General features: G+C 36.2%; 1 protein-coding gene across 1 annotated transcript in view; it reads left to right on the top strand.

Moving 5' to 3' along the window:
• Window positions 1–23374, top strand: part of LOC123252747 (vomeronasal type-2 receptor 26-like) — a 103513-nt gene that overhangs the window by 9371 nt on the left and 70768 nt on the right. The window contains exons 3-5 of the mRNA XM_044681995.1: window positions 28–155; window positions 3910–4713; window positions 12057–12275. Coding sequence (XP_044537930.1) covers window positions 28–155; window positions 3910–4713; window positions 12057–12275 — 1151 coding nt within the window. The remainder of the gene's footprint in view (window positions 1–27; window positions 156–3909; window positions 4714–12056; window positions 12276–23374) is intronic.

Raw genomic sequence — 23374 nt, 5'->3', positions numbered from 1 at the left:
TGGAGAACTCTTTGATTTGGCTGTCAGGGAAGGGTCCAACCATCCCTAACTACAACTGTGACATGCAGCACAAATCAGTGGCTGTCATTGGTGGGATGACCTCTGCACTGTCCATGGCCATGGCCCCCTTGTTAGGACTCTATAAAGTCCCACAGGTAAGAGAATCAATCCTGTTGTCCATTTTCAGCAAGAATTTAAGGGTAAGGAATATGCTCCTTTTTATTTTGAAATTGATTTGCACATTTTCCTAAAATGTATGAAACCCTTGCCCATCCCTTCAGTATTCTGTGCTAACAAGTACCATCTGATTCGGTGTTAACAGTGATATTTAAATTTCAGCTGAGAAATTTCTTCTTCATTTAATCAAGGCCTGATTTGCCAAAGCCTAATGTATCACTTAGAACACAAATTTTTTGTCCATTCAAATTAACTTACTTCTAGTTAGTCTTTTATCAAGTGCCTGATGTGCATTTTCTAACTGGATCCTCTGAGAATATTATGATGAAAATAATACCTCTTGGTGGTCTGGATAGAGTCATCAGGGCAAGGAAACAGAATGAAGAGCTGATTAAATACAAAAACAAGATGTCATTTACTTGCAAGCCCTAATCAAAGCCTCTGTAGCAGGAAAGAGGGGTGTATGTGGTAGAAAAGTTAGAAACTATATATTTCAATGAATTCCGTGATGCTTCTCTGCCACAAAGTATTGATATTGTACTTGATTCTCTACATTATACTTTGGTATTATCTCAATTTTGATTCTTGAGTGATCTTGGTGATCTACCATCACTTGTTTTTTTATTGTTTTTCTATTTTTTTAAACATTCATCAGTATTCATTTTTAACATGGTTACATGGTTCATGTTCCTGCTTTCCCCTTCACCCCCCGCACTCCTCCCCGCCCCCCCCATGGTTGATGCACATTTGCACTGGTTTTAACACATGTCATTGATCAAGACTCATTTCCAAATTGTTGTTAGTTGCATTGGTGTTTTAGCAGTCCTATGAATGGTAGTATAAGGATTAGCTTTTATTTCAAGAGTCAGGATCTGGGAAATGCTTGCATAATGACTGAACTGTGATTCAGGACAATTCCATTCAAACCACATTAATTATACAGTGTCATATAATATGCATATTACAAGGAAGTAAGGATCAAGAAAAATATAATTTTCAAAACCTAAAAATATCCTGATGACTTTATGTAGTTCTTATTGTCCTTTCCAGTTATAAATGGGTACATGAATTAAATTATACTCACAAATTGCTATTCTTTTTATGCTCTATAGTGCTTGCTTTAACTGCCTTCATGGCCTTTGGAACAAATTGTTACCATCAAAACTTTGAGGTTACTTGAACAATCAGTGAATTATAAGTGTGTCTACTCCTAGCATAGAGATAATAAAGTAACATGAATACTAAATATTTAAACACCAATTGCTTCAATACATTCAAATTAGAACATATTTATACCAACAAACTACTAGAAGTGTGCTAATTTTTGAAAATCATTTTCAGCATTTGTATTTTCCTTTTCTCTCATTTTAGCCAGTTTGATAGTTGTGAGATGGCATGTTCTCTATCAATAAGAGAGAGTATACTTTCCTAGTGTATGCTGTTCAGGACAAAGAATTTGCTTTGTTACTGGGGGGACAAGATAGAAATGTTTCATAGTTGTACTTAGGATCATAAAATTACCATGGTTGTGGGCAATATTTTTGTAATATCCATGATCTTAAGTGGGGTTAAAGCTGCCACACAGAATTCCACAGTGCCCCTGAGAACTCCAGGTGAGGGGGCAGTTAGGGCAGTTAGGAACCTAGGTATAAAAGCCATGACACCCAACTTTGAAGGACACTTTGGACACTGCTTTTTGGGGTTCAAGGGGCTGGGAAGAAGAGTTAGGTTCCTCTTTTTGTTAGCTCATCTCTGACCTCAGGAATTAGGGTGTTACATTGCTGGATTACTCCATAGAGACTATACCAGGCTGTGAACACTGGAAAAATTACCTCACTTGCAATATCTCAACTAATCTCTAATTTAAACAGATCTTCAATCAAAAGGTTACTTTCACCATCTTAAATTTAGTAACATTAGATTAGGAGAAAGGTTAGTTAGTGAGTGAGATAAAAGTTAAGTTATTCAAAACATTTCTCCCTCTGGGGAAAGTAAAGCCACCAAGTTTATTGAAGATTTTAGATATCTTACCTCTTCCACATTCCTAAAATCCACCTCCCCTGTCCCTGTTTTCCTGAAATTAATAAATGCCTTTCCTAGTTCAATTTGAGAGCCTGTGTGAAGTTATACTAGGCTATACTTACCATCAATATACATTACCTAAGCAAAACCTTCATCCAAGCAAGCACTGGTGCAGCTATTATACTGAGAGCAAGTCTACTGTTTTGAAGACAACTTGAACCTTTACTATCCTAAGTTTTAAGGAATAGTCTTAAACACTGGGAGCGGCTAATCTCAATGCGATTATTTCCTATCAATTTACCAACTTAACCCTGGATTGGTCAAGCTTGTTCAGCCTCCATTACTTGGTCTAAAGGGGATTCGGTTAACTGTTATTTCCTTCTGCTGTAACTGCTTCAAGAGAGGGAGGAGGAAGAATTCTATTCACTCCTACTTCTCCCACTTGGAAGGATAACAGCATCCTCCTTGCTCTGACTCCATTACTAACCATTGCTAATCTAACCCAATTCAACAGTTTTACACATTTTTATCATATACAAGACTAAAAATAATTTGATGAGATTACATTTCATAGGATGAGGAAGTACTATTGTTTTAGCTTCTCACTTTCTCAGTGAATATGATAAAGATGTCAGAATGAGACTATATTTTTCCAAACACTTTATCATAGTGGGTTCAGCTCATAAGGAGATCAGTTTGGGAATCTGTATCAAAATATCCTTGCTGATTAGGTTACTTCAAATTGATTTAAATCACTATTCACTACTAGTTCTTTTATTTCATTCTAAGAAAATTCATGATAAAATTTAGGATAATATCAAATATTCCCCTATCTCCAGGAGAAATTTAGTCACTTGAGATTTGATGCTGCAGCAAGTGTTGTGCTAGAGACTAGGAGTTTGGATACTTAATGGATTGTAGAGTGGAGCAGTGTTAATCTCCTTGAGTTCTTACTAGTAGGGTAGGGATAATGCATAATGCCAAATGTGACATTAGATTTCAGTGGAAGAAAGTCACCATCTTACTCAGTGGATCTGGAAAAGAGAATTTTCCTTCTAGAACCAACTCTGGGGCCATTAGTTCCTCTTTGTGATCCTGATGTGAAAAAAAAAATTGGCCTAGAAAAGTTGAATAAAGGAATGGTTAATGTATCAGTTTAAGGAGAGATGAGATCAGTTGGAGAAGAACTGCAACTATGATCAAATATTAAACTTAAAGATTCATTCAAGAGACACCCAGCATGTGCTGTCTGAATCAACATGAAAGAATTAGAAGCAATGAAAAAATATTCCAAAGAGTTGATTTAATTACAAATGTAAGAAAAGAGTTGTCTGTTAGGAAGGATTGTCTAAAAGTACAATAGTCTTTTTAGAAGAAAATGATATTTTTTTCATTATAACCTTTCAAACATAGACTTAATTGCTTAAGGAGACATAGGAGAAAGAATTCTTGGTCAGGTACAGATTCAGTGTTCCCTTCAGAATGTCTCCTTTATGAATTCTGTCATTTTGTGATCTGAAACTTGAACCCACTACCAAATTTGATTTATCTTAAATCTATTGTAACTATCATCTGTCAAATCAAATTAACAAGCATTTATTAATACCTGCTATGTATAAGCCTCTGATAGTTGCTTGAAATAAAAATGTGAAAATGGACTGAAATTACATGTGTTATCATTCTAATCAGTTCTTCTTTATGTTTACATAGATCAGCTATGGCCCATTTGATCTTCTCCTGTCTGATGACGTCCAACATCCATATGTCTATCAGATGGGCAGCAAGGAATCCACTCTGCATCTGGCAGTGGTCCAATTGATGCTACATTTTGGCTGGACTTGGGTAGGGCTGGTAATTTCAGATAACATGACAGGGGAACAATTCTTCAGCAATTTGAAAGAGGAGATGACCAGGAATGGCATGTGTCTGGCCTTTGTGCAACGAGTTCCCAAAAATATTATCCTTAAAAATTATGAAGGCATTAAAATCTTTAATAGGATAATTGCATCATCATCCAATGTGATTTTCATCTATGGAAATACAGACTCCCTTAATGACTTTTCTAATTTAATGAGTGATTTTTCATTGTATGGGAAAATGTTGGTCACCACTTCTTCCTGGGATTTTTCTACAGATTTTCATAATGAAATAAGCCATTTTCATGGTACACTAATACTTTCTCAAATCAAAAGGGAGATTCCTGGTTTCACTGATTTCTTAAGAAGTATGAATCCCACTGTGAACACTGAGGACATTTTCCTAAAGAGTTTCTGGGAGGTAGTCTTTGATTGTAGACTTTCAGAAAAAGTTCCTGCTGCAATGGTGTATTCCTTGTGCTCTGAAAGTTTGTCCCTTGAAAATGTATCTCCTATCCATTTAGATAAGACCATAATGGAACTGAGTTTTAATATCTACAATGAAGTCTATTTATTGGCTCATGCTTTGCATCAAATGCTTGAAACTGACCCAAAGGCAACATCAGAACTTGGAAAAAATTCAGTTCTTTCTTGGAAGGTAATATTTTTTTTGAAACCTTAGAGATATCCCTTAGAGAACCATTAGGGAACTTACAATATAACATGAGATATCTGGGTGAAGAAAGATCACCTAGAATTGTAATGAGCATATTGAAAATGCAGTATAATTGCTCTGAACTGAAATTTTATTGCATCAGTCACCCCAGTTTGAATAGGAAGTTTAAGAAATTCAGTTCAATAATCATAAGGAGAAATGATATCAATGAGGAAGAAAAACAGGACTTGCTTATACACGCTAATGCTGAGGCATATAATTTTAGCTGTGGGTGCTCACCTCCCACAGGATTCAGGTGTTACTGGTATGATGATGACTTCTGTGTAAAGAGATGAGAGACAGTCAAAATTTAGCCAGACGTCACAGAGACTACTCTGATTAGGCTTGGACTGTATTTATTTTTATACACTTTAAAGATTACATATATGATTGGCATGGGATTTCATTTTCGACATATATCTTTTCTTGGAGATAATGAATACTTCATACATTAACTTCATTACTAACAGCTTTTCCTTCTCCAGTAACTTTCGATATTTTTCAAAGGTATGTTTGATGTGTTTCCTATGCCATGATGTTAATAAAAACAGTTTGGTAGAGTGGGATGTACCAGTATTTTCACAAAACAACTTCTCTATTTTTTGTCCATTGTCCTCCTAAGTTAACATACTGAATCAGGGAGGCTTGTCTTTTCTGGTCTCCAATTACGTAAGCTTCTGTTTTGGGAATGGAAAATCTAAGTACAGTTTTGGTGGGTGTTTATGCCTAGGAATATCTTCTATATGACCCCTTATACAGATTGGTGCATAGGGGTCCTCAGTAGGTTGGGAAAATATTTGTTTTAAACCTGTAAGCATTTGCTTCTTATTTATGCCATTTTCATAACCAGGAAAAGTTTTTAACATTAGACCACTTTCTACAAGGTTGTTAAGAAATTGGTTTAGGGGAATTACTGTATCATTACATGTAAGAGTGGGATTTTCCTCGTAGTCTATAGAGCAGTGATTCCCAAAGTGGGAGCCATCACCCCCGGTGGGTGCTGCAGAGATCCAAGAGGGCTGTGATGGCCACACTATATTTGTATTACATTCTATTCTGAGTTCAATAAATAGTTTCATAATTTCCAGGGGTAGGTAAGTAATATTTTTTTCTGCAAAGGAGGTGGTAGGCCAAAAAAGTTTGGGAACCACTGCTGTAGAGGCCCTACGCAGCCTTCAGCTATTCTTCTGTGTTTCCCTGAGGTTGAGTAGTGTTATTGATCATTATAATTCCAATAATAGAGTGTATTAGAAAGAGAGGGGCCACAGGGGAGAATCTGAGTGGGTATTTCCATCCTTCCTGAGGACTGCTTTGCAGTTGTTGGATTCCCACCTGTGACCATGTCAGACAGGGTGAGTTTGATGGCACCCAACATTTAGCCACCAAAATAAATATATATACATATTTTAAGTAAACATAACATAAAATACAACATATTATATTATATAACATCAATATAATAATATAATAAATATATAAAATATATGTTAAATAAAAAGAATAAAAAGAAACAAAATTTAAATGGATATGTATATATGTGTATGTATATATGTGTATGTATATATATATACATACACACACACACACACACACACATATATATATATACCAGGAGAAAGAAGACTAGGCAGGAAAGAGATGGTCCAGGATTAAAAAAAAAACATGAAAGAATACTATATACATAGTGTCAAGAGAGGCAAAGATTAGAGTAGCCTCAGTCTGGTGAGAAAAATGAGATTCATAGAAAAGACTTTTTAAAAATTTTTTGTAGATTTTAAGTTGTTTGAAAAAGGAAATTTAAGAATAGATGAGGAAGAAAACAGCTCTGGTTTAATGGGCAAATGAGAAATGTCAATAGAAAATATGTCCACTCAATTATATTTTCCAAATTTTGTTTTCCAAAAAAAAATTACTTTTGTAATAGGATTCAGAAAAGTAAAATAGCAGAGAGGGATCTTCTTTGTCTGGGAGTCAAACAGATTATGAAATTAGGAAATGGATAGGTAAAGGTTTGTCAGACCAGTGCATAGAAGAAAGTAACCCAAGAGCCAAGTTTCAGATTCACTGATTATTTGCTGAGATCCTTTGAGGCTGTGGTTTTATGTTCATGAATGGGAGAGAGAAGCTCCTGTTCTTTGATGATGGAAAAAGTTCGCTATTCAGTCAGTAATCAATTAGAATATTTATTTTTCTCTCATCACCTCAAAGTTTTGTCATTTCTGATAAACATAAGGTGGTACCTTATAGTTGTTTCCATATTCATTTTTAAATTCATACTGAGAGCAAACCCTTATAGCTAGTGCACATTTCCATTGGTTTCTTAATGTGACATCGATCAAGACCTATTTCCATATTGTTGATAATTGTTTTAGGGTGGTCATAAAAAGTCTACATCTCAAATTGTGTCCTCATCAACCCATGTATTCAAGCAATTGTTTTTCTTCTGTGTTTCCACTCCTGTAGTTCTTCCTCTGAATGTGGAGAGCATTTTTTTTCCATAAGTCCCCCAGAATTGTCCTGGGTCATTGCATTGCTGCTAGTACAGCAGTCTATTACATTTGATTTTACCACAGTGTGTCAGTCTCTGTGTACAATGTTCTGACTCTGCTCCTTTCACTCTGCATCAATTCCTGGAGTTCTTTCCAGTTCACATGGAATTCATCCAGTTCTTCATGACTTTGAGCACAATAGTATTCCATCACCAGCATATACCACAATTTATTCAGCTATTCCCCAATTGAAAGGCATACCCTCGTTTTCCAGTTTTTTGCCACCACAAAAAGCATGGCTATAAATATTTTTCTACATTTCTTTTCCCCTATGATCTCTTTAGGGTACAAACCCAACAATGGTATGGCTGGATCAAAGGGCAGGCATTCTTTTAGTGCTCTTTGGGCATAGTTCCAAATTGCCATCCAGAATGGTTGGATAAATTCACAATTCCACCAGCAATGCATTAATGGCCCAATTTTGCCACATCCCCTCCAACATTCATTACTCTCCTTTGCTATCATTTTAGCCAGTCTGCTGGGTGTGAGGCGATATCTCAGAGTTGTTACTATGATTTGTTCTTTAATTTATTTTAGAGAATCATATTATTTAATTTCCAATTAGTTTTTGGTTTGCTTTTCCATGTACTCTTACTAATAACTATTTTATTGCATTATGATCTGATAAGATTACGTATATTATTTCTGTTTTTTGCATTTGTTTGCCATGTTTTTATGCCCTAGTACCCGGTCAATATTTGTGAGTGTTCCATGTGCTGCTGAAAAGGTGTATTCCTGTTTGTCCCTATTTATTTTTCTCCACATATCTAGTAACTCTAATTTTTCTAGGATTTCATTCACCTCTCATCTCTTTCTTATTTGTATTTTGGTTTGTTTTATCTAGATCTGGTAAGGGAAAGTTGAGGTTACCCACTAGTATAGTTGTGCTATCTATATCATCCTTGAGCCCCACTAGCTTCTCCTTCAGAAATTTGGGTGCCATACCATTTGGTGCATACATGTTGAGTAATGATATTTCTTCATTATTTATACTGACTTTGATTAGGATGTAATTACCTTCTCTATCTCTCAACAAGATCTATTTTTACTTTGACTCTATCAAAAGATATGATTGCAACTCCTACCTTCTTTTTCTCAGTTGAACCTGAATAGATTTTGCTCCATCTTTTCATTTTTAGTCTATGTATGTCTGCCTATCTCATGGGTGTTTCTTGTGGACAACATATGGTAGGATTTTGGTTTCTAATCCACTCTGCTATTTGCTTCCCTTTTATGGTTGAGTTCATCCCATTCTCATTCAGAGTTATAATTATCAACTGTGTATTCCCAGACATTTTGATTCTCTCTCCTTGTCCTGCCCTTTCTTCTTTCACTATTTCCTTCTACACCAGTGTTTTGTTTTTAATCAGTTCCCCTAATCCCCTCTGTTATTGTACTTCCCTTTCTCCCCTCTCCCTTTTTATTCCCTTCTTATTATTCTTTAGGGTTTTTTTTTATGCTACCCCCCCACCCTCTCCCTTCCTAGTGTTGCTTCCCTCCCCACAAGTCCTTTTGTTACCCTTCTAATTCTCTATAGGGAGAGAATCAATTCTCTGCTCCAATAGATCTTATTATTCTTCCCTCTTTAAGTTGATTTCAATGCACTTTAGTATTAAATATTTCCTCTCTTCAACCTCTTTACCCTTCCAGTGTATTGTTATTCTCCCATGTTCACCTCACATGCTTCTTTATGGAGTAAATTTACTCCATTTTGTTTGTTTTCCCATTTTCTTAATATTATCTCCTTTTTGTCCCTCTAGTTTTGTATATATTTATACACACCTACATATATATGTATATGTATATATATATATGTATATGCATATACATATATATATAATATATATATTTCTTGACATTTCATCCTATACAGTTTGTCACTGTTCCCTCTAAGTAAACTTCTTCTAGTTGCCCTGTTTATAATAAAAATTTTTAATATTTGCCGATATCTTCTTTTTTCCTAGGGATACAAATCAATTGAAATTATTGGGTCTCTTAAAGAAAAGATTTTTCCCCAAGCTCTCTTAATTACCTTATGTTGATTCTCTTGAGTTCTGTGTTTGGGCAGCAAACTCTCTGTTTAAGTCTGTTTTTTTCTTTATGAATGCTTGGAATTCCTCAATTTTATTGAATGACCATACTTTCCCCTGCAAAAATATTGTCAGTTTTACTGTATAGTTGATTCTTGGTTGTAGACCGAGTTCTCTTGCTTTCTGGAATATTATGTTCCATGCCTTCTTGTCCTTCAATGTGGATGCAGCCAGATCCTGTGTTATCCTAACTATGGTTCCCTGATATCTGAATGTCTTCTTTTTAGCAGTTTGTAATATTTTTTCCTTGGACTGGTAGTTTTTGAATTTGGTTATAATATTCTTGGAAGTTTTCAGTTGTGGATTAAATGTAGGAGGTGATTTGTGGATTCTTTCAATTTCCACTTTTCCCTCTTGTTCAAGAATGTCAGGGCAATTGTCTCTGATATTCCTTGTACGATGGGGGCAGCTGGGTAGCTCAGCGAATTGAGAGCCAGGCCAAATGATAGGAGGTCCTAAGTTCAAATCTGACCTCAGACACTTCCCAGCTGTGTGACCCTGGGCAAGTAACTTTACCCCCCTTGCCTAGCCCTTACCATTCTTCTGCCTTGGAGCTAATACACAGTATTGACTCCAAGACTAAAGGTAAGGGTTTTAAAAAAATTTTTCTTGCATGATGTTGTCTAAACCAATAATTCTTAAATTGTCTCTCCTAGCTGCTCTCCAGATCTTTGGTTGAATCAATGAGATGTTTCATATTCTCCTCAAATTTTTCATTTTTTAAATTTTGTTTTATATATTCTTTCTGCCTTGTGAAATCATTTGCTTCTAGTTGTTGAATTCTATTTTTTAAAGACTCAATTTCATCCCTGGCTTTTTGGTCATCCTTCTCCTTCTGGTCTTATTTACTTTGTAGATCATCTTTTGCCTTCTTTGTTTCATTTTCAAGCTGGCCAATTCTGGCTTTTAAGACATTATTTTCTTGTTTTAGTTCATGTATTTCCTTTTTCAAATTGTCTTCATCCTCTCTTGATTGCTTTTTGAGTTCCTGAAATTCTTGAGTTAATTAAATTTTGAGATCTTCCAAAGCCTGTGTCCAATTCACTGGAGCTTTGTCCTCTTCTATTTCATTTGCTCTCTTTTCACTTCCTTGAAAGAAGCTGCCAATTATAATTTCTTTTCTCTTCTTCTGTTGTTTACTCATATTTTTCCTTTTCTGGTTCTGCTAGTTTGAGCAAACGTATTTAATGATCTTTGATGAAAGATCGTCCCTCAGCTGGCAATGGAGGCTTGTAGTTTCATTCCCTGCAGTCTATAGCATTGAGGTGTTTGAGTTTCCCTGCCCTCTGAAGACTTCTTGTCTGTCCAGTTGATGGGATTAAGCCTGTATTGATTGGATTCCTCTGTATTGCTTAATGTGCCCTGAGGCTAAAACCTGGAGAGAAAAAAAAAGAAATGGAGGGACAAAGTGGAGTGTTTTCATTTAGCTGTCCAGCAGTAGGGTCCCCTTGCTCTGTCCTTCCTATTTAACCTAGTTTTCTTTCCTCTTGAAGTTCTTTGTTCTCTATCTCAGTGTGGTAACGCCAGGTGGTCTGAGACTTGTCTCCATCTAAGCTGCCATCTTCCAAGTGTTTTTGATGTTTTCTCTGGCTTTCTCCTCCAGACACCTCCCTAGTGCCTGTGTTCAACTTCCCAATACTGGCACCAGCAAGGCTTTCTCTCCAGGCCTCTGTGCCTGCCCAGAGATTTCAGGGACTAATGGAGACTTCCCACAGCTAGTGGGGGAGGGGTCCTGGGATTACCTTTCTATACCCTCAGACTCGACATTTCAAGAATTCTAGCCTTTTCCTTGGTGTACTTCTTGAGATTTTTAGCAGTAGGATCTCCCTGCTCTGTCCCATTGTTAGATTTGGTCCTCTTTCTTCTCAAAGCCATTGTTTTCTATCTCAATGTGGAAAGGGTGTGAAGGTTTTAAGATTTGCTCCATCTAAGCCACCATCTTCCCAGAACTCCTCAAGATATTGGAATTTTACAATTTTTGAATCATTTGTATTCCCTTTTTCTTCTTTATTTGAATTGCATCACTATGAATGTCAAATTGTCCTTTAATTCTAAATTCAACTCATCAAATTCTCTACAGAATTTTGATAAACCTTTTTTTTAAAATCAAAGAGACTTTTTACAAGTTCAAATATATTTCCTAGAAATTCCTATATCAATACACTTTTCTTAAGCCTGTACTCTGTGTTAGAAACTATCCTAAGTTCTGTGGATATGAGGAAAGGTCCAAGAATGTTCTAGTTTTCAAAGCACTGACTATGTAGAAGGGAAGAAATAGTAGGCTTCTATATATAGAAAGCTCTAAGTTGTCTGTCAATATAGCTTTTACCAAAGAACTTGAAATGTCATAAAAAAGAAATATTTGAAAGAAATTCATGATTTGGTGGAGGGAAGATAAAGTTACTTTTAGCTGTTCTTTATCTAGTATATATGTAAATTTACTGGCCCAATTACTCTTCTGTAGGCTACTATTTGCTAGGAAAAGGAGAAGTAGAATACAGAGTGTTAGGAAGATCTCAGTTAGAAGAATTTTAAAAAGCAAGAGAATGACAGCTTTTGTAAGCTCCAAATGCATTATCAAGCTTTTGGATATGGGAATAACTCCTTATTTCCCCAAGGAGTAACCAGTTTCTGTCCTTTCCTTCAGCTCCACCACTTCCTGAAATGTGTCAATCCTGTCCTTGATGACAAGGATGACTCATGTGGGTATGCTGCCAGGATGGCTGATGAGAGATATGATATCTTGAACTTTAAAGCTTTCCTTGGTCATATTGACACGCAGGTGAAAGTTGGAGAAGTAATTCCTCATGACAAAGAATTAATCATTAATGAAGAGGATATAGATTGGCCAGAAGATTTTGCTCAGGTAAGAGGAAGGTGAATAATATGACCTGCATAAAAGATCCTGTTAGATACCTGGCCACTGTTGTCTCTTCAATGGCCCCAAGAACTTCCCTCATGACTTTTGAAGTATTTGGGACAAGACATCTACTTACTCTTCCCTTTTTCTCTGAGCAAGATAGAACCTTGATTTTTCTAATTTCCTTTTCTTAATACTCTTTCAAAATGTTTCCAACTAAGTTACACAATGATCTGAATTTTTCATTTGATGAAAATCTTGAAATTTTCCAGATCAAGTGGACAAATTTGAATAACAATAGGATGGAGAATGGAACCAACTTTTTTTTTCCCTCCACAGGTGTCTGTAACTCCAAAGAGTAACCAATATTGGGCATTCTGTAACTACTGTTATGACCAGTAAGGGACTAAGGTAGTATATGGGATAACTCAGGAGAAGCCCAAACTACAGCTTGATATGAGAATAAGATTTGTTCCCCACACTAGCTGGGCTAAGCCTCCTTTAAGAGTAAGAATTCTCTTGCTAACCATAAGCCTTAGAGACCAGTCTCTGGCAGTCAGTTGGGAAGAAGGTAAGGAGGAAGTAGAATGTTGATTTCCTGAAATGTTTGGTATTATTTATAAGGTTAGCACAAGCTTTGAAGTGGCTATGATCAGTTCAAAATGTTATCAGGATCTGACTACACAATTACTGATACTGTCATCAAGATAAGTTGTCTTTTAAAGATCACTATAGGCTTAGAGATTAAACTGGGTTTATGTGGTAAATTGAAGGGTAGGAAAATGGGAGAATGAGAGTGGGTGATGGGTACCCTGAATAATCTTTCCTAAAGTATTATGTCTAAATAAATATTTAAAATTAATATGTCCTCTAAGGAGCAGAATTCAAAGGGACCTTGGGGGTCTCCCTCTGACTCTTGAGCTGTTTGGTGCTGAGTCCAGGGCTATGAAATCCCTGGGGCAGATGCTGTTGAAATTCTTGTTGTTTGTTGAATATTCTTGAATGGAAATAAAGCTTATTGGCTATGCAAATAAAAAGTTGTTTGATTGGCTAGCAATAAAGTTTGACCATGCCTGCCTGCCTATATCAAAACTACCCACCTCCCAGGGCCCAGACTGTCACCACCTGCCTCCCTAACCCAAGGAGAAGATTGAGTCTTGAGGGGTCTGTGGACGTCAATTTATACCCTGTCCCTAACTGTCACCTTGGCACATGCCCAGGGATGCTTTGCCAGGTTCTGCTGAGTTCCAAAGTGGGAAACTCCTTTTTTGTACCTACAGAAAATGGCTGCTGATTTCTGTACTTTACACTACAGAAAAATTAAATCCTGAATTTGTGTTCTCAAGAATATGTATGCAAACATTTTAAAAATCTATAAATAATAACTTTAAAAATATTATGGTTTTTGTAAGATTTGTTAGTAGCCTCTAGAAAATAAAGCCATGTGCTATGCTAGTTTAGGCTATTTAAGAAGTGAGTTATTACCTGTTACCTTGCTGCCATAGGAAGTAAAGAGGAAGTGAAACACCAGCCCCTCAGTTTTATTGCTCTGTCTACATCATTCCGTATGAAATTGGTGGGTTCATGGGAAATGTAGTTCAAGGACCTCAAAATTTCCAATAACACATTCCCCCTTGAGAGCCAAGGGAGATTGGTATCCCCAAAGGCTCTTGTAATCATAACCAACTATTAAATTACAGTAATTTGGTGATGAAAAGAAAAGAGGACAAAACCAATGATCCAATGATTTCTAGGTGCATTGACAAAAAGCCAAGTAGGGGGCAGTCTCCTTTGGCATAACTCTACATTCAAAACAAATGCATTCACCTCCCCACATTTCAATCAGCTGCCCCCAAAGTTCATTGTAGATCTTTTTGATGTGGTGTAGGTTTCTGAGACATCTTAATGATGCCTTCTCCAAACAGTTTACTTTCTGGATTTTGGGAGGTAAAAAGTTTCTTATCCTGAAATGACTCTCAAAAGAATTTAAATTTTACATTATAGATGATAATACATAGCCCTCTGAGGAGAATAATAGCATATTCCCCATTGAAGATGATAGAGACAAATACCCAGATCAGCTAAAGATACATGACTGAGTCATGTGGGTGTATCAGTCAATTATCAAAAGAAATCCAAAAACATCAAAAAATCCAGATAAAAAAGAAAAAAGCTTGTGGATGAAATATAAAATGTCATAATCTTATCTTCAAAAATGTAAGTAAAGGAAAAATAAATTTATAACAGGTCCTTGAATCAAGGCCCAGTTAAAGTGATTTTAAACTTGGCCATGATCCACTGCGTGAGTTGAAATGATTTTTACAAAATAGCAGAGATATAAAAACAAAACAATAGTAGAGTAGATAATGCACATTCAAAGAAGAATCAAAATTTTCCCCAAATCATAATAACACATTTAATGACAATAGCAAACAAACACATCGTTTCATAGGATTCACCTGAGTTTCTATATAGCCACTTGCTGTGTGATATTTAAAAAATGTATACTTGTCACAAATTCTACAGGTATAGCAAATCATTCAACCTTGGCTGAGATATTTTTAACAAAATCATTTACTGCCTCCATCCAAATGTGTGGCAGAGCCTAGAGAAAAAAAATAAAGAAAGCTGATAAAAAAGTTTGTGGGTCTAAAATGTTACCAAGAATTTAGATCATTCTGGTGGAGTAAAGTAAATTGAAGAGTTACAAATATTAAAAATTATTTAAAAGCTACTATACTTCAGAGAAAATCCTTCACACTTCCTGGATGAGATTATAACCCATTGCAGGGTAATTAAGCTGCTTGGGCATCTTGCTCCCTTTGGTATGGGATTATAATAGTTTACAGACATGTCTTCAAAATATCCCACCAATTTCATGTGGAGCAGAGAAATAGTGAAAATCACTTCAAACTTCTCATCCATTAAATTTTTATGAATGTGTAAATGGGGATAAAATAAAATAGTGTCATTGCACATCTCTTCAACTACCAGTGGACCCTGATTTCATCTTAAAATTACTTTAAATTATTAAGTCATTAAATTCTCTAAAGGTTATATACAATTGCCAAAATAGAATAAAAAACAGTTAAGGCAACATATGATCTCATGAAAAGATTTGTGTAAGGTGAATGCATTTTTACAATGATATTTGCTGTAGTAGAAGCATGGGGAGGTACAAATAATATCATGTAACAGAATTTATCTAATAGCCAAAAATACAGTAGCTTAAAATGATTCAGTGTAACAGAAAGATATTAATCAGAATAACATATGAACTTAACAAAATTAAATCATAAACAATTAGCAAAGTAAAATAATATGTAGACTTAAAAAAAAGACAATGGAGTCAGAGAAAGCTTACTAATTTTATCTCCAGATGTTTTTAAAGTTTGTTTTTATTTATTTAAGTTCTTTTTATCTTTGATCTCAATATCATCATAGTGAGGGAGAATTCTGCACTGAGCATGGTGTGGATGACCCCCAAATGGGATGAGGCACAGAGACTGGACAGGCCCTAATGGCCAGGGTTTTAAGGGAAATGAATTTCTCCACTGAATCTCAGGCAGCATAATTGCAAGGACCAGTGCACATAGGAATGGTAAGAAGAAAAAGTATCCCACAGCTGGGATCTGTTTGAAATAGGCAATGTGGGCCATACTTGCCATTCTGTTTCCTGTTTTGAAGAGTAACCTTTTTTCCCTTCACCTTTGGGGTAAAATGCTAGGGCCAATGTGCTATCTCAGTCCATTCCCCCGCAGACAGAGCATGGAAACCTAGCTAGGGTAGGGACTGGAAAAGCCAGGCTCAAAAACTCATGTAAACAGGGTGGTTAAGAGTTAAAAGCTCTCTGGTAAAAGCTGTGATAATTAGATTAAGTCTACACTGCCCATCTTTAGATTTAGTCACCAAAGATGAGAGCACCTTTAATTCTGGGAGGTCTGTAATCCACACGTGTGAGAGGGAGTGATGAATCAGAATCAACTGACTTCCCCCTAGGCAGTACTATGAGAAGCATCTATTATGATTGGACATGCAAATTAAAGGTGGATGCAAGAAGTGAGGAAAGATGCTCTTTTAAGTATGATGGTAACTTCCTGTGGAGACAGTTCACACTTTGAACTTGGTGTAGAAGGATCTCTGCTGAGACCTCAGACTCCTTCCCTTTGAATTGTCACGTGGGTAAATTAGGCTGACCTTATTTCTCTCTTCCCTTGGTGTTTCTGGAGGTTCTACCCTCAGGGAGGCCTCTCTTGCCTCTCTAATTGTAAAAGGCCTTGTGGCTAGAAGCCTTGTTTAATTAACCTCTGTGCCCCTCTGCTTGGGCCTCTAAATTCTTACCTGGTCTGGGCCTCTGGTCTGGGCCAGAGTTTCTCACTCTCAATTTCCCTACCTTTAACCTTCTTAATTGTAAATAAACTTTCATAAAAGTCAATTTTGACTTGAGATTATACTTAATTGAGGATTGATAATAGTTCAATCCTCTGGCGACCATATTTTAATATATTGAACCCATAAAACTCCTTTTTCTCCCTTACAAAGCCCTTTAGGAGGCTAATTATTGCTTAGGAGGGAACATTCACTGGCTTCCTAGGAAAGGAGCTAGAAAAAAAAAGGGAGGTGGTGTTTACTTTCCAGCCTCCCAAGATCAGCTCCAATCAGTAGCAGCACCAGGAAGGACTAGTGTTTCCAGGCACTGTCTAAGATAGGCAGCATCAGCAATAGCAGCTAGAATTCCATTCCCATAGAGGGGCAGGCAGGGGCAGCCAGCAGTTGAAAGATCAGGAACAGAAGAAGCAGGAATAGGCAGCTGGAGCTGTCAGCAACAGCATGGATTTTTACTAAATTTATTTAGGCTATCTTGAAAAATTGAGAGTTCTTTCTCCAAACTTCTGGTTGCCAAATGTAAAAAATAAAATGAATCTATAAAATGATAACTTTAAAATGTCATAGTTTTTCAAAGGTTTATTAGAAGTCATTAGAAAATAAAGTCACGCGCCATGCTAGCTAAGGCTGTTTAAGAGCCCTACTATTTCCAGCTCTCACCATGTCAGGATAGGAAGTAAAGAGGAAGTGGAACATCAGCCCCTTGTCTACATCATTGTGTAACAACAGAAAGCCAGTCAGCTCATGGGAAATGTAGTTCAAGGGTCCCAAAATTTCTGATAACACATCTATGAGTGCTTTCAGAGATGATTAACTTAAATAAGGTGACTTAATGGGCAGAGATCCTGGAGTTAGGGAGTCACCTCTTCTCCAGTTTAAATCTGGCTTCTTCTTATTATTATTTTTAGCTTTATGATCTTGGCAAAGTAACTTAATCCTCTTTGCTTCACTTTTTTATATCTGTAAATTCAGTTGGAAAATGGAATGATAAACCACTATAATCTCTTTGCCAAGAAAACTCCAAGTTGGTTTACAGCAAGTTGGACACAGGCAAAAATGACAACAAATTAGAATGTTGTACATATGTAGTCCTCTTCTGATAATAGAACATATATATTGATTCAATTTTATTACTCTATGTGACTAGATTGATCCCAACCCTCTTCAAATAGCCAGAGGAACCTGCAAAAATCAGTCTAAGAAAGAATGTCAACCAATCATATCATTTGGTTCTTACTTAGATTCAATCAAGCAGAAGTATTTAATCAGTTAATTATATTGTAGCCTCTCTATAGTCATGTCTCTTTAAACATTCACAATACCTCATTCAAACACAAAAAAGAGGACTTCTATGGCAAACACAATATAAGGAAATATTTCCTCTCCTGAGCTCAATGAATTACTTCAAAATTTGTCCTACAAAGATGAAGTGCACTGTAGAGATACACTAATATCATGCACGTTGTGGAAGATGTGCCAACAACATATTAATGTTTAAAGAATGAAGGAACTTGATTGTGTCTGGTGACTGTTCTATGCACACTCACGACTCAGGGAAAAAATGACCCAGAATGAAATAGGAAAAAATAGGAAGAAAATATCCATTCAGAAATATACCATCCTTGCTCTTCACAACCTTAAATATCTTATTATAAGTGGCTTCCATAAGAGGGGTCTGAAATCATCAATGAATGGGTCATTGCAAGTACCTTTTAGCAATCATTTTTATTTTTTCTCTTCCATTGATGGAAACTCAGACTCCAAGTTCTACATGCAGTGTTAGCTGTGGCCCTGGCTTCGGGAAGACACTCCATAAAAGTCAGCCCATCTGTTGCTTTGATTGTACTCTCTGCCCTGAAGGGAAGATTTCCAATGGGTCAGGTAGGTACTTAAAGAGAACTAGTTCTCCCAAATTGCAGACATTGAATTTCTTTATTTTTTCAAATTTTAGTTTTGAATCTTAAGCTGAATTTTTTTTACAATAAATATAAACAGTAATGTTTTTGAGTTACATGGTAGTCTTAAGAATATTTACCTCAAAAAGCAAAATTTCATTCACCAAAGCATATGCCTTGAATATTAAATTCTTCTATTTCCCTCACATACAAATCCTTTATTTATTCTTATGTTCTTATTCGTACTTATTCTGAACATATAAATCAAAGCTAGGTTCATCCTGTGGTTTCAAAATAGAGTGAATACCTGATAGCTGATTCGTGTAAATGTTATGTCTTTAAAATGTCCTATACTTTTTCATAATTTTTATTAATGATAGGCAAAATTTCTTCCAAAAAACCCAAGTCTTTATTAGAGTAAATTTATCATTTTCTTTTAAAATATTTCATTAAATATATTAAGCCCTGAATGCTTCTAGTGTCAATTGAGGTGGCAGGGCCTGGAACCCCAAGTGATTGTGAGGCAGCTATAGGGATCCTTCTGCTGCTCTTCACAAAGCCCCACCACCGTGGCAAAATTGGGACATTAATGCATTGCTGGTGGACATGTGAACTGATCCAACCATTCTGGATGGCAATTTGGAAGTATGGTCAAAGGCTTTAAAAGACTCTCTGCCTTTTGATCCAGCCATAGCACTGCTTGGTTTATACCCCAAAGAGATAATAAGGAAAAAGGCTTGTACAAAAATATTTATAGCTGTGCTCTTTGGGGTGGCAAAAAATTGGAAAGTGAGAGAATTTCCTTTGATTGAGGAATGGCTGAACATATTGTGGTATCTGTTGGTGATGGAATACTTTGTGCTCAAAGGAATAATAAACTGGAGGAATTCCATGTGAACTGGAAGGAACTCCAGGAATTGATACAGAGTGAAAGGAACAGATCCAGGAGAACATTATACACAGAGACACTGTGGTACAATCGAACATAATGGACTTCTGTACTAGCAGCAGTGCAAGAACCCAGAGAAAGTCTGAGGGATTTATGAGAAAGAAAACTAGCCATATTCAGAGGAAGAACTGTGGGAGGAGAAACAACTGCTTGAACACATGGGCTGATGGGCATATTATTGGGGATGTGGACACTAAACGATAACTCTAGTCCAACTATCAATAATATGGAATTAGGCCTTGATCAATGATATATGTAAAACCCAGTGGAATTGTGCATTGGCTAAGGAGGGTTAGGGGACTTTTGGGGGAGAGGGAAAGAATATGAAATATGTAACTAAGGGAAAATATTCAAAATAAAAATTAAAAAAAACAGCACAATGCCCCACCTCCCACCTAAGCTAATGCTGCAGTCATGTGGAGTCTCAGGAAAGGCCTTGAAAAATAGAAAAAATGGACTCCCGATTGAATTTTTGGGTTATTCCTGGTTCTTGGGTCAGAAAATCAGAACTTATTCAACCCTCTCTCACCAGACCAGGATTCTGGGCCATGATGCTGTAGCTCCATAAAGAGAAAGGAAGGAGGGAGGTGTAGCAAATCTCACTGTCTACACAGCAGGCTCCACAAGGGAAGCAGTGAGAAGAGAAGTGGGCCTTGAGAGAAGAGGTAAGAAGAGGAGGAAGTGGCTTATCAGTAGAGGCAAGGGGCTGAGCAGTCTGGGCAAGGAGTCCCTGGCAGTCAGGCAAAAATGGCAGGCAGGAGGGAGATGGCTGGGTTTCCAAAGCTTTACATGATCACACCAATGGCTGTGGCCTTAAAGCTAATCTATCCTTTTGTCTATTAAAAAAAAAACAACAAACTACTCTACAACTTAAGAGAGGAGAATTAAGGATTCTAAACCCTGGACTTCTGGTCACCAAAACTGTTATATTTAAATTAATGACTTCAGGTTCTTATTTTCCATAGAGTTTATTAATAATCACTTGAAACAGAGAAAGCAGATATATCGAGATTTTAGCCTAATCTAACCTAACTCTGACCACATGGTCCTCCACATGGTTGTCTCCCTCAGCCATGGTGCTCCATTGCCACCTCCAAGAGAATAGCATGAATGGGCGTGTCTCATTCCACACCTTTATCTTTTCTCTTGACCCCAACCCGCAACCTTTGGTTCTGGGACATGTTCCTAGGGCTCTTCCCCTTGACCTCAATTTGGAGCATTAATGTGACATCCAGCCACTGTAAGGGGTAAAAATTAAAGGGACTGACTAAATTAATAGGAGTGTGGTTGCCATAATTATTACTCAAGTCAGAATGACTTTTTATGGTAGTTTTTTACAAAAGGAGAAAGTAAAAGTAGAGAAATGAGAAAGAGGGCAGAGTAAGAAATCTAGCTTAACAAGCTAGACTATTTACTCAGGCAGGACTCCAGAAGCACCAGCTAGAGGGCTTAGGGGTCAATTAAATAATAGTTTTATCTAAGAGTCCACCTCTAAGAGAAGGGGCCCCTCTGGAGTCTAGTATCTCTCAGAAAAACAAGGAAAGCATGCAAACCTTTTCCACTCACCCATGTGGTAGTTCTAAGGGAAAATTCCAAGAGCAGTCTGAGGTCTTAAGCCAGAACTCCTTCAAGGTCAAGTTGAAGGTGAAAGACCTCCTCACAGGAATTTCTTGCCACTTTTAAAGACCATTCCTTTCCTCACTTCCTGTGCCCTCCTTCCACTTTATGTGGATTAATTACAGCTAAAGCTTTGCTTAGGACTGTCCAGGGGGCAGTGAGGTGATTGTGATCTATCACTTACTGTAGCACACGTGGGTCACAGACCTCCCCATACTAAAAGATAAGTGGGATGTATATGCCTTTGGTGATTAAATCTAAAAATTGGGCAGGGGAGAATTAATCCTATCTTCACACCAGACAGTGAAGATTCTATCTACACAAAATATCTATTTTTATTATCACTTTAAAAAAAAAAGTTCAATTCACAATCTAATGACATGCAGAGTAAATAAAATATTTTTTCTACCTGTACTTCTCAAAAAAAGATTTCTCAAATGTCAAAAATATAAGAGAAGTTAAAAATAGAGTATTAACACTCATAACATCATTTATTTAAAATGAAAGATAAAAAATAGCAACAAAAACAACAATTCCTTAGTCCTCTGACAAGTATTTCACATTCAAAATAGAGAGATTAAAGAAATACTTAATATCTTTAACCTATGAATAAACTGTCTGACTTACACCAGTCAATTTCTCTAACTCTGTTATTTCCAGTGAATAGACAGAATTGAGTATATAAGACCAAGGATCATATTTTAAGATATTTGCTTTTCTTATATTTTTTTTCCTTTGTGATTGTCATTCTTGAATAAAATAAAGGGAGCGTGACATGCTGAGAATTCATGGCTGCCTCCATTTCTTAATGACAAAAAGAATGAAAATGTTATAAATCTTGTGGTGCTAATATACAAATGAAATGGAAATAGTGAGTGGATGAATTCCATGTATAAATCAGAGGGTGACAGGTTTGTCTTGATTCTACCTGCTACTGATTCTTTTTACTTAATTTTTTTCTTATACAAGCTTTGATGGCAAGAAAGGTGCATTATTTCCTAATATTTCCACATAATGACTAAATTCAAATCATTCCTCTTGAGAAGTGAATCATTTCCAAACTACCACAGTGTTTATATAAATGCTATTTCATCAAATTTCTTTTCCAAAAACGCTTTCACTTATATAACTCTAAATTTCACTAACTTAATCTCCTGAGCTTAAATGAACACATAATTAAAATTAGTTAATTTGTTAATATTTCAGATAAAAATATACCTAAAAACTCAAGTATTTATATACATTTATAACAAATATACCTTCTAAGATCAATGGTCCCTGTTACTGAAGAAATGCAAGTTTGTATCACCCTAATGAATGGAATACATGAAGAAAAGAGATTTGACATCTATACTTATTAAGCTTAGGAAACTATGGAGACATTGCCATAGATGCATAATATAGTTTCTAATTTAAAAATCAAAATATTAAAATTATCAGTAACAATTTAAAGTGAAGAATGTTTGATTTCCATCAGCAAAATCATAGATTCCAAAGAATCCTGAAGCCTTGTAATTATGACTTGATTTAAAGGAATGACATTTTAAAAGGCTTTTTCATGTTATTTATTATTATATGACCTTCATCTATAACAAAAATGACACAATCAATTGCTTCTATGGCTCATTACTATTGTGAGAAATCATGATTTTATATGTAAAATGATCACTTAGTCTTTAATGTGGCTGGTTTAGTTTTGGAATGAGCTATAAATAGCCTAATTTTGTTCAATAAACATATCATAGGTAATGAATAATATATGTAGTATTTTCATTAATATATTGAGATAGAGAGAACCTGAAATATGAGTTCATTTTATTGAGTCTCTAGATTCCTTGTTCTTCTGATTGAGAAGAAAGAGTCTGAAAAGAAGTTGAGCTTTATGTGAAATGACAAAAACTGTTATTTACTGGAGAAAGAAAAGAATGCCCTTTATAAGCAATAGTGAGATTCATTTTTGTTATATTCCCAGATACAGAACAGTGTCTGCAATGCCCTGAAGATCAGTACCCAAGCAAGGAGAAAGATAGATGCCTGCCCAAGAGGATGACTTATCTGGCTTATGAAGAGACTCTGGGAATGATTCTGGCCTCTGCAGCTCTCTGCTTCTCCATCCTCACAACCTTTGTCCTTGGAGTGTTTGTGATGCACAGAGACACCCCCATAGTGAAAGCCAATAATCGCAGTCTCAGCTACATTCTGCTCACCTCTCTCACCCTTTGCTTCCTTTCTTCCTTACTCTTCATTGGTCATCCTAC

Source organism: Gracilinanus agilis, chromosome 6 (genome assembly GCF_016433145.1).
Source record: "Gracilinanus agilis isolate LMUSP501 chromosome 6, AgileGrace, whole genome shotgun sequence".
Lineage (NCBI taxonomy): Eukaryota > Metazoa > Chordata > Mammalia > Didelphimorphia > Didelphidae > Gracilinanus > Gracilinanus agilis.
This window is presented reverse-complemented; position numbering and strand designations above follow the sequence as displayed.